We start from the raw sequence: 16,916 nt of genomic DNA, 5'->3' as shown, positions 1-16,916 counted from the left end.
TTCATGAAATGTGATGAAGACAACACACACAAAGCTTCGACAGAAGACTTGTTAGGTAGATTTGAACCCCTGGTCAGGGAGAATAAACTTGGATTTGATACAAGACATTACCTGGGACGCCACGGGAGAGTCGTCCACACGTAACAGTAACATTTCCATGATCAGCAGCAGAAGAAGGCTCATGTGGAGGGTTGAGAACATTTTCACAATGAACCTTGAATTCTCCCTCGTTTGAGCATGTTGATATTATCCACACGACCTGCATGATGTGTTCCTCCTCCAATCATCTGCTCTCCAAACTCTCAAGTCATCATTATGTTGTAGTAATATTTCCCATCTACCTATATTGTCTACATGAGCTACACTCAGCCTAGTACATTATCTACACGGTATACACCATTCCCTACATGAGCCACACCCAGCCTAGTACATTATGTACACGGTATACAACATTCTCTACATGAGCCACACTCAGCCTAGTACATTATGTACACGGTATACAACATTCCCTACATGAGCCACACCCAGCCTAGTACATTATCTAGACGGTATACAACATTCTCTACATGAGCCACACTCAGCCTAGTACATTATGTACACGGTATACACCATTCTCTACATGAGCCACTCTCAGCCTAGTACATTATCTAGACGGTATACAACATTCCCTACATGAGCCACACTCAGCCTAGTACATTATGTACACGGTATACACCATTCTCTACATGAGCCACTCTCAGCCTAGTACATTATCTAGACGGTATACAACATTCTCTACATGAGCCACACTCAGCCTAGTACATTATCTAGACGGTATACAACATTCCCTACATGAGCCACTCTCAGCCTAGTACATTATGTACACGGTATACAACATTCCCTACATGAGCCACACTCAGCCTAGTACATTATGTACACGGTATACACCATTCCCTACATGAGCCACACCCAGCCTAGTACATTATCTAGACGGTATACAACATTCCCTACATGAGCCACTCTCAGCCTAGTACATTATGTACACGGTATACAACATTCCCTACATGAGCCACACTCAGCCTAGTACATTATGTACACGGTATACAACATTCCCTACATGAGCCACACTCAGCCTAGTACATTATGTACACGGTATACACCATTCCCTACATGAGCCACACCCAGCCTAGTACATTATCTAGACGGTATACAACATTCCCTACATGAGCCACTCTCAGCCTAGTACATTATGTACACGGTATACAACATTCCCTACATGAGCCACACTCAGCCTAGTACATTATGTACACGGTATACAACATTCCCTACATGAGCCACACTCAGCCTAGTACATTATCTACACGGTATACACCATTCCCTACATGAGCCACTCTCAGCCTAGTACATTATCTACACGGTATACACCATTCCCTACATGAGCCACACCCAGCCTAGTACATTATCTAGACGGTATACAACATTCCCTACATGAGCCACACCCAGCCTAGTACATTATGTACACGGTATACAACATTCTCTACATGAGCCACTCTCAGCCTAGTACATTATGTACACGGTATACAACATTCTCTACATGAGCCACTCTCAGCCTAGTACATTATCTAGACGGTATACAACATTCCCTACATGAGCCACACTCAGCCTAGTACATTATGTACACGGTATACACCATTCTCTACATGAGCCACTCTCAGCCTAGTACATTATGTACACGGTATACACCATTCCCTACATGAGCCACTCTCAGCCTAGTACATTATGTACACGGTATACAACATTCCCTACATGAGCCACTCTCAGCCTAGTACATTATGTACACGGTATACAACATTCCCTACATGAACCACTCTCAGCCTAGTACATTATGTACACGGTATACACCATTCCCTACATGAGCCACTCTCAGCCTAGTACATTATGTACACGGTATACAACATTCCCTACATGAACCACTCTCAGCCTAGTACATTATGTACACGGTATACAACATTCCCTACATGAGCCACACTCAGCCTAGTACATTATGTACACGGTATACAACATTCCCTACATGAACCACTCTCAGCCTAGTACATTATGTACACGGTATACAACATTCCCTACATGAACCACTCTCAGCCTAGTACATTCATATAAAGTATTAGTCACATTCCTAGCCAAGATATTTATATCATTGTTAAGAAACACTTATGTCTGTGTGATAATGGCTTACAGATTTAGTTACCTGGTGTACATACCTGGTGTACGTACATGTGTCAGTATTATTATACAACGTCCAATGATCCCCCAACATGTTACCTTGTAAGTGTACATACATGTGTCAGTATTATTATACAACGTCCAGTGATCCACCAACATGTGTCAGTATTATCATACAACGTCCAGTGATCCACCAACATGTGTCAGTATTATCATACAACGTCCAGTGATCCACCAACATGTGTCAGTATTATCATACAACGTCCAGTGATCCACCAACATGTGTCAGTATTATCATACAACGTCCAGTGATCCTCCAACATGTGTCAGTATTATCATACAACGTCCAGTGATCCACCAACATGTGTCAGTATTATCATACAACGTCCAGTGATCCTCCAACATGTGTCAGTATTATCATACAACGTCCAGTGATCCACCAACATGTGTCAGTATTATCATACAACGTCCAGTGATCCTCCAACATGTGTCAGTATTATCGTACAACGTCCAGTGATCCACCAACATGTGTCAGTATTATCATACAACGTCCAGTGATCCTCCAACATGTGTCAGTATTATCATACAACGTCCAGTGATCCACCAACATGTGTCAGTATTATCATACAACGTCCAGTGATCCTCCAACATGTGTCAGTATTATCATACAACGTCCAATCATCACCCAGCAACAGCCCCAGTCCACACCAGCTGTTGGCGCCAGTTTGCATCACAGTCGGGTGATGGTCGACCAGTACGCTGTATAACATGAAACTCTTTCCCATAACCAATCATTCATATTACCAATCATCCCTGTAACCAATCATTCATATTACCAATCATCCCTGTAACCAATCATTCATGTAAACAATCATTCCTGTAACCAATCATTCCTATAACCAATCATTCCTGTAACCAATCATTCCTGTAACCAATCATTCCTGTAACCAATCATTCCTGTAACCAATCATCCCTGTAACCAATCATTCATATTACCAATCATCCCTGTAACCAATCATTCATGTAAACAATCATTCCTGTAACCAATCATTCCTATAACCAATCATTCCTGTAACCAATCATTCCTGTAACCAATCATTCCTATAACCAATCATTCCTGTAACCAATCATCCCTGTAACCAATCATTCATATTACCAATCATCCCTGTAACCAATCATTCCTACAGTCATTCCTATAACCAATCATTCCTGTAACCAATCAGTCCTATAACCACCCATTCCTATAACCAATCATTCCTATAACCAATCATTCCTGTAACCAATCAGTCCTATAACCTATTTTTCCTGTCAACAATCATTCCTGTAACCAATCAGTCCTATAACCACCCATTCCTATAACCAATCATTTCTATAACCAATCATTCCTGTAACCAATCATTCCTATAACCTATTTTTCCTGTCAACAATCAGTCCTATAACCACCCATTCCTATAACCAATCATTCCTATAACCAATCATTCCTGTAACCAATCAGTCCTATAACCTATTTTTCCTGTCAACAATCAGTCCTGTAACCAATCAGTCCTATAACCACCCATTCCTATAACCAATCATTCCTATAACCAATCATTCTTATAACCAGTCATTCTTATAACCAATCATTCCTATAACCAATCATTCCTGTAACCAATCATTCCTATAACCAATCATTCTTATAACCAGTCATTCTTATAACCAATCATTCCTATAACCAATCATTCCTGTAACCAATCATTCCTATAACCAATTAATCATCCACATAACCATTCCAACATACAGATGCAACACATGTGTCAGGTTCTGATATCCACCTGTTCACTTTGCTCTTCGTTAACATTGCCAAGACAGTGTTTATTATTAAGTCGTGAGATTATCATTTATTTCCATCTAGTTATGATTTATCAGTGTATAAGGTGGAAGATAACTCTTCGTTATCATTGTCAACAATAATCTAATATTAATAACAGGATGTGATAACTGATTATTTAGGACGAGTTTGTACGTGTGTAAGTAATCCTCTTACTGATCCTTCAAAACCTTGCATTCATACCACCATTAATGATGTAATCATTGTACATGTAATTAAACAATGTAATCATTGTACATGTAATCAAATATGTAATCATTGTGCATGTAATTAAACGATGTAATCATTCTATATGTAATCAATGCTGTAATCATTGTGCATGTAATTAAACCATGTAATCATTGTACATGTAATTAAACAATGTAATCATTGTGCATGTAATTAAACGATGTTATCATTGTGCATGTGATTAAACAATGTAATTTTGCATGGATGAAAGTGAATGTTGCATGAGAATGATTAGGTGTGTCACAAGGGGGTAAATAACAGAAGCCACATAAAGTACCGGCAAACTTATGAAACTATAAGCAATTGGATCACCGACACTTGTATCAACATGTATGCATGTATGTATGTTAGTATTTATGTGTGTGTATGTATGTATGTATATATGTATGTATGTATGTATGTATGTATGTATGTATGTATGTATGTATGTATGCATGTATGTCTGTATCTATGTATGTATGTATTTGTATGTATGTATGCATGCACGTATGTATGTATGTATGTATGTATGTATGTATGTATGTATGTACGTATGTCTCTGTCTGTCTGTCTGTCTGTATGTATGTATGTATGTATGTATGTATATATATGTATGTATGTAAGTCTATGTATGTATTATGTACGTATGTATGTATGTAAGTATATGTATGTATGTATGTAGTAATGAGACAAGGTGTTCTTCACACATACCACACAATCTCCACGCCCACAACACACACTAGTCTTGCTACTATGAACCACACATCCGGGGAAGGATGTGGGTAAGCCAGTTTGAAGACAGACCATATTTGAACAACAACTGTATAACAGTTCTCTATTGTTAACCTTCTATAACAATACATGTCTAGTGTTGACCATCCATAACATTACAACATGTTCACTACTGACCATCCATAACAGTACATGTTCAGTGTTGACCATCATAACATTACAACATGTTCAGTACTGACCATCCATAACAGTACATGTTCAGTGTTGACCATCATAACATTACAACATGTTCAGTACTGACCATCCATAACAGTACATGGTCAGTGTTGACCATCATAACATTACAACATGTTCAGTATTGACTATCCATAACGTTACATGTTTAGTACTGACCATCCATAACATGTCCAATGTTGACCATCCCTAACATTACATGTTTAGTACTGACCATCCATAACATGTTCAGTATTGACCATCCATAACATTACATGTTTAGTACTGACCATCCATAACATTACATGTCCAGTGTTGAACATCCAAAACATTACAGCATGTTCAGTGTTGACCATCCATAACATTACATGTCCATTGTTGACCATCCATAGCATTACAACATGTTCAGTGTTGACCATCCATAACATTACAACATGTTCTGTATTGACCATCCATAACATTATAGCATGTTCTGTATTGACCATCCATAACATTACAACATGTTCAGTGTTGACCATCCATAACATTACAGCATGTCCAGTATTGACCATCCATAACATTATAGCATGTTCAGTGTTGACCATCCATAACATTACATGTTTAGTACTGACCATCCATAACATTACATGTCCAGTGTTGAACATCCAAAACATTACAGCATGTTCAGTGTTGACCATCCATAACATTACATGTTCAGTGCTGACCGTCCATAACAGTACATGTTCAGTGTTGACCATCCATAGCATTACATGTTCAGTGTTGACCATCCATAACATTACAGCATGTCCAGTGTTGACCATCCATAGCATTACAACATGTTCAGTGTTGACCATCCATAACATTACAACATGTTCAGTGTTGACCATCCATAACATTACAACATGTTTAGTGTTGACCATCCATAACATTACAGCATGTCCAGTGTTGACCATCCATTACATTACAACATGTTCTGTATTGACCATCCACAACATTACAACATGTTCAGTGTTGACCATCCATAACATTACAACATGTTCAGTGTTGACCATCCATAACATTACAACATGTTCTGTATTGACCATCCATAACATTACAACATGTTCAGTGTTGACCATCCATAACATTACAACATGTCCAGTGTTGACCATCCATAACATTACAACATGTTCTGTATTGACCATCCATAACATTACAACATGTTCTGTATTGACCATCCATAACATTACAACATGTTCAGTGCTGACCATCCATAACATTACAGCATGTCCAGTGTTGACCATCCATAACATTACATGTTATGTCCAGTGTTGAACATCCAAAACATTACAGCATGTTCAGTGTTGACCATCCATAACATTACAACATGTTCAGTGTTGACCATCCATTACCGTACAACATGTCAAGTGTTGACCATCCATAACATTACAGCATGTCCAGTGTTGACCATCCATAACATTACATGTTCAGTGTTGACCATCCATAACATTACAACATGTTCAGTACTGACCATCCATAACATTACACCATGTCCAGTGTTGACCATCCATAACATTACAACATGTTCATTGTTGACCATCCATAACATTACAGCATGTCCAGTGTGACCATCCATAACATTACAACATGTTCAGTGTTGACCATCCATAACATTACAGCATGTCCAGTGTTGACCATCCATAACATTACAACATGTTCAGTGCTGACCATCCATAACATTACAACATGCTCAGTGCTGACCATCCATAACATTACACGTTCAGTACTGACCGTCCATAACAGTACATGTCCAGTGTTGACCATCCATAACATTACAACATGTTCAGTGTTGACCATCCATTACCGTACAACATGTCAAGTGTTGACCATCCATAACATTACAGCATGTCCAGTGTTGACCATCCATAACATTACAACATGTTCAGTGCTGACCATCCATAACATTACAACATGTTCAGTGTTGACCATCCATAACATTACAACATGTTCAGTGTTGACCATCCATAACATTACAACATGTTCAGTGTTGACCATCCATAACATTAAAACATGTTCGGTGTTGACCATCCATAACATTACAACATGTTCAGTGCTGACCATCCATAACATTACAACATGTTCAGTGTTGACCATCCATAACATTACAACATGTTCAGTGTTGACCATCCATAACATTACAACATGTTCAGTGTTGACCATCCATAACATTACAACATGTTCAGTGTTGACCATCCATAACATTACAACATGTTCAGTGTTGACCATCCATAACATTACAACATGTTCAGTGCTGACCATTCATAACATTACAACATGTTCAGTGTTGACCATCCATAACATTACAACATGTTCAGTGCTGACCATCCATAACATTACATGTTCAGTGCTGACCATCCATAACATTACATGTTCAGTGCTGACCATCCATAACATTATAACATGTTCAGTGTTGACCATCCATAACATTACAACATGTTCAGTGTTGACCATCCATAACATTACATGTTCAGTGCTGACCATCCATAACATTATAACATGTTCAGTGTTGACCTTCCATAACATTACAACATGTTCAGTGTTGACCATCCATAACATTACATGTCCAGTGTTGACCATCCATAACATTACAACATGTTCAGTGTTGACCATCCATAACATTACATGTTCAGTGCTGACCATCCATAACATTACAACATGTTCAGTGTTGACCTTCCATAACATTACAACATGTTCAGTGTTGACCATCCATAACATTACATGTTCAGTGCTGACCATCCATAACATTATAACATGTTCAGTGTTGACCATCCATAACATTACAACATGCTCAGTGTTGACCATCCATAACATTACATGTTCAGTGTTGACCATCCATAACATTACAACATGTTCGGTGTTGACCATCCATAACATTACATGTTCAGTGCTGACCATCCATAACATTACAACATGTTCAGTGCTGACCATCCATAACATTACAACATGTTCAGTGTTGACCATCCATAACATTACAACATGTTCAGTGCTGACCATCCATAACATTACAACATGTTCAGTGTTGAACATCCATAACATTACAACATGTTCAGTGTTGACCATCCATAACATTACAACATGTTCAGTGTTGACCATCCATAACATTACATGTTCAGTGTTGACCATCCATAACATAACATGTTCAGTGTTCACCTTCCATAACATTACATGTTCAGTGTTGACCATCCATAACATTACAACATGTTCAGTGCTGACCATCCATAACATTACAACATGTTCAGTGTTGACCATCCATAACATTACAACATGTTCAGTGTTGACCATCCATAACATTACATGTTCAGTGTTGACCTTCCATAACATTACAACATGTTCAATGTTGAACATCCATAACATTACAACATGTTCAGTGTTGACCTTCCATAACATTACATGTTCAGTGTTGACCATCCATAACATTACAACATGTTCAGTGTTGAACATCCATAACAACATGTTCAGTACTGACCATCCATAACATTACATCATGTTCAGTGTTGACCATCCATAACATTACAACATGTTCAGTGTTGACCATCCATAACATTACAACATGTTCAGTGTTGAACATCCATAACATTACAACATGTTCAATATAGGTTATTAAGGGGTGAAGGTGGAGGTCTACCACTGGTGTAGCCCCACACCACATCTACCACAGTTAATACATCGTTGAACACTTACTTAGATAAGGATGTTTCATATACAGGGGAGGTGTTGTATGTACCTGGGCAGCTGGGCTGACCAGCTGTACACTACTAACTGTATCTCATGTTACAGTGTTACAGATGGTGTACACTTCACCTGAGCTGACCAGCTGTACACCACTAACTATATCTCATGTTACAGTGTTACAGATGGTGTACACTTCACCTGAGCTGACCAACTGTACACTACTAACTGTATCTCATGTTACAGACGGTGGTACACTGCCCTTCCCTGCGAAGGAAGATGACGTGGGCGTCCTGGTGGCCCAGTATGGTAGATAGACCATCTATCAGCACCAGGCATGCCTCCAACACCACCGCAGTGCCTCCAACAACACCGCAGTGCCTCCAACACCACCGCAGTGCCTCCAACAACACCGCAGTGCCTCCAACACCACCGCAGTGCCTCCAACACCACCGCAGTGCCTCCAACACCACCGCAGTGCCTTCAACAACACCGCAGTGCCTCCAACAACACCGCAGTGCCTCCAACAACACCTCAGTGCCTCCAACACCACCGCAGTGCCTTCAACAACACCACCGCAATGCCTCCAACACCACCGCAGTGCCTCCAACACCACCGCAGTGCCTCCAACAACACCGCAGTGCCTCCAACAACACAACAGTGTCTCCAACAAGACCGGAGTGCCTCCAACAACACAACAGTGTCTCCAACAAGACCGAAGTGCCTCCAACAACACTGCAGTGCCTCCAACACCACCGCAGTGCCTCCAACACCACCGCAGTGCCTCCAACACCACCGCAGTGCCTACAACAGCAACACAGCAGTGTCCTCCACTACCAAGACCTCAGTGCCTCCTCCACTGACACCTACAAGAAGGATGTTGGTCGTGCGTGGGCGTGGGCGTGCTGGAGGAGACATCATCTCAGGATCCCACTACATAAATACACATGCTCCCAGCGGGTGTTGGCGGCCAGGGGCCACGTACTCTCAGTCACATATGAACCCAACCTCTCACGAGGCCGACACACCTGTTCTCTCTCCTGTACAGTTGTATATACATTAAGAACATAGCGCTCAGGTCCATGCCAGGACCTGTGTTGGACAGTAGTTTGATCCTTGCTGCTGCTACTGCTCGTGATGTACAGTGCCCAGGCGGGAGGAACGACCCTACCTCCTTCTGGGGTCATGACAGTGTCCAGCAGCATAACGTCAGGAGATGTATCAGGCCAGACAAGTTCTATTATAGTTACCTCTCTTATGGCAAACTGATCATTATGTATTACATGTTGTAGTTTATATATATATATATATATATATATATATATATATATATATATATATATATATATATATATATATATATATATATATATATATATATATATATTCCTATGAGTCCACGGGGAAATCAAACACGATAAGTTCCCAAGTGCACTTTCGTGTAATAATCACATCATCAGGGAGATGCAAGAAAGAAATATAACAGTTGATATACAACGTAGCTAGGACGCCATTTGGGAAACAAGTGAATGTCCGAATGTAGGTCGGGTGCGTTCAAGTTTGGCAAGAAGCGTATCATAAACTTATGTGGACGAGAAGGGGAATTGGTCACAAATTTTATCAACAATATAACTATCCAGTTTGTATAGACCTTCACTAATTTTAGTGTTACAATTCTTTGTATATTTGATAATAGAAGATTCACTATTTTTCGTGGTACTGGAGTTAGAGTTAACAACTGAGATGGCATTACTCCAGTCAATACAATGATCATAGTTTTTAACATGACTGAACAAGGCATTTGATTCTTGTCCTGTTCATATACTATATTTATGTGGTTTAAGTCTAACAGAAAGATCCTTACCAGTCTGTCCAGCATAAAACTTATCACAATTTCTACATGGCATTCTATAGATGCATCCTGCAGAATTTTCTGGTAAGCTCCTGTTTAAGATATTCTTTTTAGTTTTGTTGTTGCTGAAGGTAATATTTACATTAAAGGACTTAAGCAACATAGGAAGTAAAGTAAAATTATTATTATTAAAAGGGAGAACTAAAAGGTTTAGGGTGTCAAGGGGAGGTTCGTGTTCAACTCTATAAAATTATTTCTTTGCCAACTTAAGAGATTTATCAAGGAAAGATCTAGGGTACTTTAACTTGGATGCAATAGAATATACCTTCTCAAACATCATCAATAAACTCTGAACTGCAGATATGTAATGTCCTAAGGAACATAGACTGGAATGATGATAATTTAACAATGTCATGTTGAGCTAAGTCATAATGGATATATACTTGATCCTTTCCAGTTATATATATATATATATATATATATATATATATATATATATATATATATATATATATATATATATATATATATATATGAGTGTTCAGTAGATGTAATGATGGTGTATGGTAGCAGTAGTATACGTAGATGCGGTTCATGTAAGTTTGGCATCTCACCACCAACTCCTCTTCAGTCTCCCTTCATCGTTGATTGTATCTAGTTTTTATATGTTCAAAAAACGTGAGTTTCTACTTGATGGTCTTTATTTTACCCTCAAACTAACCAGAAATTCTTAGTTACTTAACACATTTAGTGGAGTTAATTAAGTTTGTCTTCTAGTTGTAGTGATGGTAATTGTTGTTGTGTGTGTGTTGTATGTGGCAGTAGATTGATCATTAAGTAGTTGCCTGTATGTGGCAGTAGATTGATCATCAGGTAGTTGCCTGTATGTGGCAGTAGATTGATCATCAGGTAGTTGTCTGTATGTGGCAGTAGATTGATCATCAGGTAGTTGCCTGTATGTGGCAGTAGATTGATCATCAGGTAGTTGCCTGTATGTGGCAGTAGATTGATCATCAGGTAGTTGCCTGTATGTGGCAGTAGATTGATCATCAGGTAGTTGCCTGTATGTGGCAGTAGATTGATCATCAGGTAGTTGCCTGTATGTGGCAGTAGATTGATCATCAGGTAGTTGCCTGTATGTGGCAGTAGATTGATCATCAGGTAGTTGCCTGTATGTGGCAGTAGATTGATCATCAGGTAGTTGCCTGTATGTGGCAGTAGATTGATCATTAGGTAGTTGCCTATATGTGGCAGTAGATTGATCATCAGGTAGTTGCCTGTATGTGGCAGTAGATTGATCAGGTAGTTACCTGTATGTGGCAGTAGATTGATCATCAGGTAGTTGCCTGTATGTGGCAGTAGATTGATCAGGTAGTTACCTGTATGTGGCAGTAGATTGATCATCAGGTAGTTGCCTGTATGTGGCAGTAGATTGATCATTTGGTAGGTGCCTATATGTGGCAGTAGATTGATCACCAGGTAGTTGCCTGTTTGTGGCAGTAGATTGATCATCAGGTAGTTGCCTGTATGTGGCAGTAGATTGATCACCAGGTAGTTGCCTGTATGTGACAGTAGATTGATCATCAGGTAGTTGCCTGTATGTGGCAGTAGATTGATCATTAGGTAGTTGCCTATATGTGGCAGTAGATTGATCATCAGGTAGTTGCCTGTATGTGGCAGTAGATTGATCAGGTAGTTACCTGTATGTGGCAGTAGATTGATCATCAGGTAGTTGCCTGTATGTGGCAGTAGATTGATCAGGTAGTTACCTGTATGTGGCAGTAGATTGATCATCAGGTAGTTGCCTGTATGTGGCAGTAGATTGATCATTTTGTAGGTGCCTATATGTGGCAGTAGATTGATCACCAGGTAGTTGCCTGTATGTGGCAGTAGATTGATCATCAGGTAGTTGCCTGTATGTGGCAATAGATTGATCATCAGGTAGTTGCCTGTATGTGGCAGTAGATTGATCATTAGGTAGTTGCCTGTATGTGGCAGTAGATTGATCATCAGGTAGTTGCCGGTATGTGGCAGTAGATTGATCATTAGGTAGTTGCCTATATGTGGCAGTAGATTGATCACCAGGTAGTTGCCTGTATGTGGCAGTAGATTGATCATCAGGTAGTTACCTGTATGTGGCAGTAGATTGATCATCAGGTAGTTGCCTGTATGTGGCAGTAGATTGATCACCAGGTAGTTGCCTATATGTGGCAGTAGATTGATCACCAGGTAGTTGCCTGTACGTGGCAGTAGATTGATCACCAGGTAGTTACCTGTATGTGGCAGTAGATTGATCATCAGGTAGTTGCCTGTATGTGGCAGTAGATTGATCATCAGTTAGTTGCCTGTATGTGGCAGTAGATTGATCATCAGGTAGTTGCCTGTATGTGGCAGTAGATTGATCATCAGTTAGTTGCCTGCTGCAGTGGAGTCCCTCATCCCAGACGTGGGTAGGGGGTCCTCACTGACCACTTATTATAGCTATATGGCCAGTGGAGTCTCGATGGGTCTCGAGACAGTGAATGTGTGTGCGAGACATTCGAGAACCACGTTTGCCAGAGGTAGGCCATGTGTGTGTGTGTGTGTGTGTGTGTGTGTGTGTGTGTGTGTGACCAGTACCTTTCTCATTCCAAGAAAACCGAGGTAAACTGTGTTGCGCATGGCCGGCCACTGACCTGCTTACACCTTTTGTTACGTGTAGACCAGTCACTCTCTTGCTTTCTGCTTTATGGTTTACCCCAGTATCCCGGTACATGTAGACCAGTCAGTCACTTGTTTCCTGCTGTATGGTTTACCCCAGTATCCCGGTACATGTAGACCAGTCAGTCACTTGCTTTCTGCTGTATGGTTTACCCCAGTATCCCGGTACATGTAGACCAGTCAGTCACTTGCTTTCTGCTGTATGGTTTACCCCAGTATCCCGGTACATGTAGACCAGTCAGTCACTTGTTTCCTGCTGTATGGTTTACACCAGTATCCCGGGACATGTAGACCAGTCAGTCACTTGCTTCCTGCCGTATAGTTTACCCCAGTATCCCGGTACATGTAGACCAGTCAGTCACTTGTTTCCTGCTTTATGGTTTACCCTAGTATCCCGGTACATGTAGACCAGTCAGTCACTTGCTTTCTGCTGTATGGTTTACCCCAGTATCCCAGTACATGTAGACCAGTCAGTCACTTGCTTCCTGCTGTATGGTTTACCCCAGTATCCCGGTACATGTAGACCAGTCAGTCACTTGCTTCCTGCCGTATAGTTTACCCCAGTATCCCGGTACATGTAGACCAGTCAGTCACTTGCTTCCTGAAGTATAGTTTACCCCAGTATCCCGGTGCATGTAGACCAGTCAGTCACTTGTTTCCTGCCTTATGGTTTACCCCAGTATCCCGGTACATGTAGGCCAGTCAGGTAGTGTTGCTTCCTGCTGTATGGTTTACCCCAGTATCCCGGTACATGTAGACCAGTCAGTCACTTGCTTCCTGCTGTATGGTTTACCTCAGTATCCCGGTACATGTAGACCAGTCAGTCATTGTTGCTTCCAGCTGTATAGTTTACCTCAGTATCCCGGTACATGTAGACCAGTCAGTCATTGTTGCTTCCTGCTGTTTAGTTTACCCCAGTATCCCGGTACTGTTGCTGTATGGGAGGCAGGAACCTTCAGCCTTCGTACCTGGGACATTGGTGGTGTCCCTTAAACCGAACTTGATGTTGTGGAGTGTCCTCATGTAGTACTACCGCTGGCACACTGTGGGGGGGGGGGACACCCTCGGTCGCCAGTGGTGACGTCATGATTGTTCGTAGGTCATCATCGTCACGTGACTGTGTGGCCAGATCCTGGCCGCACAGGACCACTGAACCACCATCCTCCCACCCACTTGTACCGTATACCTGTGTGCTGCACACCTGCCCTACACCTGTGTGCTACACACCAGCCGTACACCTGTGTGCCGCACACTTGCCCTACACATGTGTACCGCACACCTGCCCTACATCTGTGTGCTGCACATCTGCCCTACACCTGTGTGCTGCACACCTGCCCTACATCTGTGTGCTGCACATCTGCCTTACACCTGTGTGCCGTACACCTGATCTACACCTGCGTGCTGCAGGTACTACACACATGCCCTACACCCGTGTGTTGCACACCTGACCAACACCTGTGCTTCACACCTGACCTACACCTGCGTGCTACACACCTGCCCTACACCTGTGTGCTGCACACCTGCCCTACACCTGTGTGCTGCACACCTGCCCTACACCTGTGTGCTGCACACCTGCCATACACGACTTTAATTGTGGTGTTGTCACAATTCTTCGTCCATCATCCACATGTTTACATGTCTGTGGTATGGTCATATATGTGACTGAGCTACTGTGGAAAACTACACTTGAGGCAGAAATTCTAATGTTTCACGATGAAGACGACCATCATGTGTAGCAGTGTGTGTGTGTGTGTGTGTGTGTGTGTGTGTGTGTGTGTGTGTGTGTGTGTGTGGTGCTGGAGGTGACCCACCACAGTCCCTGCTGCTCTTCTGCTTCACCACATCTTGTAACTGGACACTCAGCAGATATGGGTCACGGGTCAGGTTACTCAGCTCTATAATTACCATTACCATTAGTAGAGTATCAAGTTACTAGGGGGAAGGGGGGGACCCACCGGGGACCCACCCGGGGCTGCTTCTGCTGTAGGCTGGTGCTTCTACGCTGGACTCCAGGCATCACAAGAGTTCCAGGACCTGCTACGCTGGACTCCAGGCATCACAAGAGTTCCAGGACCTGCCACGCTGGACTCCAGGCATCACAAGAGTTCCAGGACCTGCCACGCTGGACTCCAGGCATCACAAGAGTTCCAGGACCTGCTACGCTGGACTCCAGGCATCACAAGAGTTCCAGGACCTGCTACGCTGGACTCCAGGCATCACAAGAGTTCCAGGACCTGCCACGCTGGACTCCAGGCATCACAAGAGTTCCAGGACCTGCTACGCTGGACTCCAGGCATCACAAGAGTCCAGGACCTGCTACGCTGGACTCCAGGCATCACAAGAGTTCCAGGACCTGCTACGCTGGACTCCAGGCATCACAAGAGTTCCAGGACCTGCTACGCTGGACTCCAGGCATCACAAGAGTTCCAGGACCTGCTACGCTGGACTCCAGGCATCACAAGAGTTCCAGGACCTGCTACGCTGGACTCCAGGCATCACAAGAGTCCAGGACCTGCTACGCTGGACTCCAGGCATCACAAGAGTCCAGGACCTGCCACGCTGGACTCCAGGCGTCACAAGAGTCCAGGACCTGCTACGCTGGACTCCAGGCACCACAAGAGTCCAGGACCTGCTACGCTGGACTCCAGGCATCACAAGAGTTCCAGGACCTGCCACGCTGGACTCCAGGCATCACAAGAGTCCAGGACCTGCCACGCTGGACTCCAGGCGTCACAAGAGTCCAGGACCTGCTACGCTGGACTCCAGGCACCACAAGAGTCCAGGACGTGGGATCCTACAGTCAGGTTAATGTTGTCATTTATATGTAGTATAATATGTAGACGTGACTCCTCCTTCCCTCACTAGTAATGTTGATAAATAAAATCATGGAAGTTAATTATGATCCTTCCTCCTTCCTTCTTGTTAATGGTATGGAGTGAATGCGACCCACACGTCACTCATACACCCTCACTACACCAGTTGACGACCTGCACGTCACTTATACACCCTCACTACACCAGTTGACCTGCACGTCACTCATACTCCCTCACTACACCAGTTGACGACCTGCACGTCACTCATACTCCCTCACTACACCAGTTGACCTGCACGTCACTCATACTCCCTCACTACACCAGATGACGACCCACACGTCACATACTCCCTCCCTACACCAGATGACGACCCACACGTCACTCATACACCCTCTACACCAGATGACGACTCACACGTCTCACTAACCACCAGATGATCCGCACGTCACTCATACTCCCTCACTACACCAGATGACGACCTGCACGTCACTCGTACACCCTCTACACCAGATGACGACCCACACGTCAATCATACACCCTCTACACCAGATGACGACTCACACGTCACACACTAACCACCAGATGATCCGCACGTCACTCATACACCCTCTACACCAAATGACGACCCGCACGTCACTCATACTCC

General features: G+C 42.5%; 1 protein-coding gene across 7 annotated transcripts in view; it reads left to right on the top strand.

The window, feature by feature from the left end:
• Positions 1-11,449, top strand: part of LOC139750313 (solute carrier family 53 member 1-like) — a 186,994-nt gene extending 175,545 nt beyond the window's left edge. For all 7 annotated transcript variants that reach the window (XM_071664969.1, XM_071664968.1, XM_071664975.1 and 4 more), the window contains exon 15: positions 9,152-11,449. In XM_071664969.1, coding sequence (XP_071521070.1) covers positions 9,152-9,222 — 71 coding nt within the window. In that variant the 3' untranslated portion in view covers positions 9,223-11,449. The remainder of the gene's footprint in view (positions 1-9,151) is intronic.
• The last annotated feature ends 5,467 nt before the right edge of the window (positions 11,450-16,916 follow it).

The sequence above is a fragment of the Panulirus ornatus genome, chromosome 9 (genome assembly GCF_036320965.1).
Source record: "Panulirus ornatus isolate Po-2019 chromosome 9, ASM3632096v1, whole genome shotgun sequence".
Classification (NCBI taxonomy): domain Eukaryota; kingdom Metazoa; phylum Arthropoda; class Malacostraca; order Decapoda; family Palinuridae; genus Panulirus; species Panulirus ornatus.
Note: the sequence above shows the minus strand (reverse complement) of the source record. Positions and strands in the feature narration are given on the sequence as shown.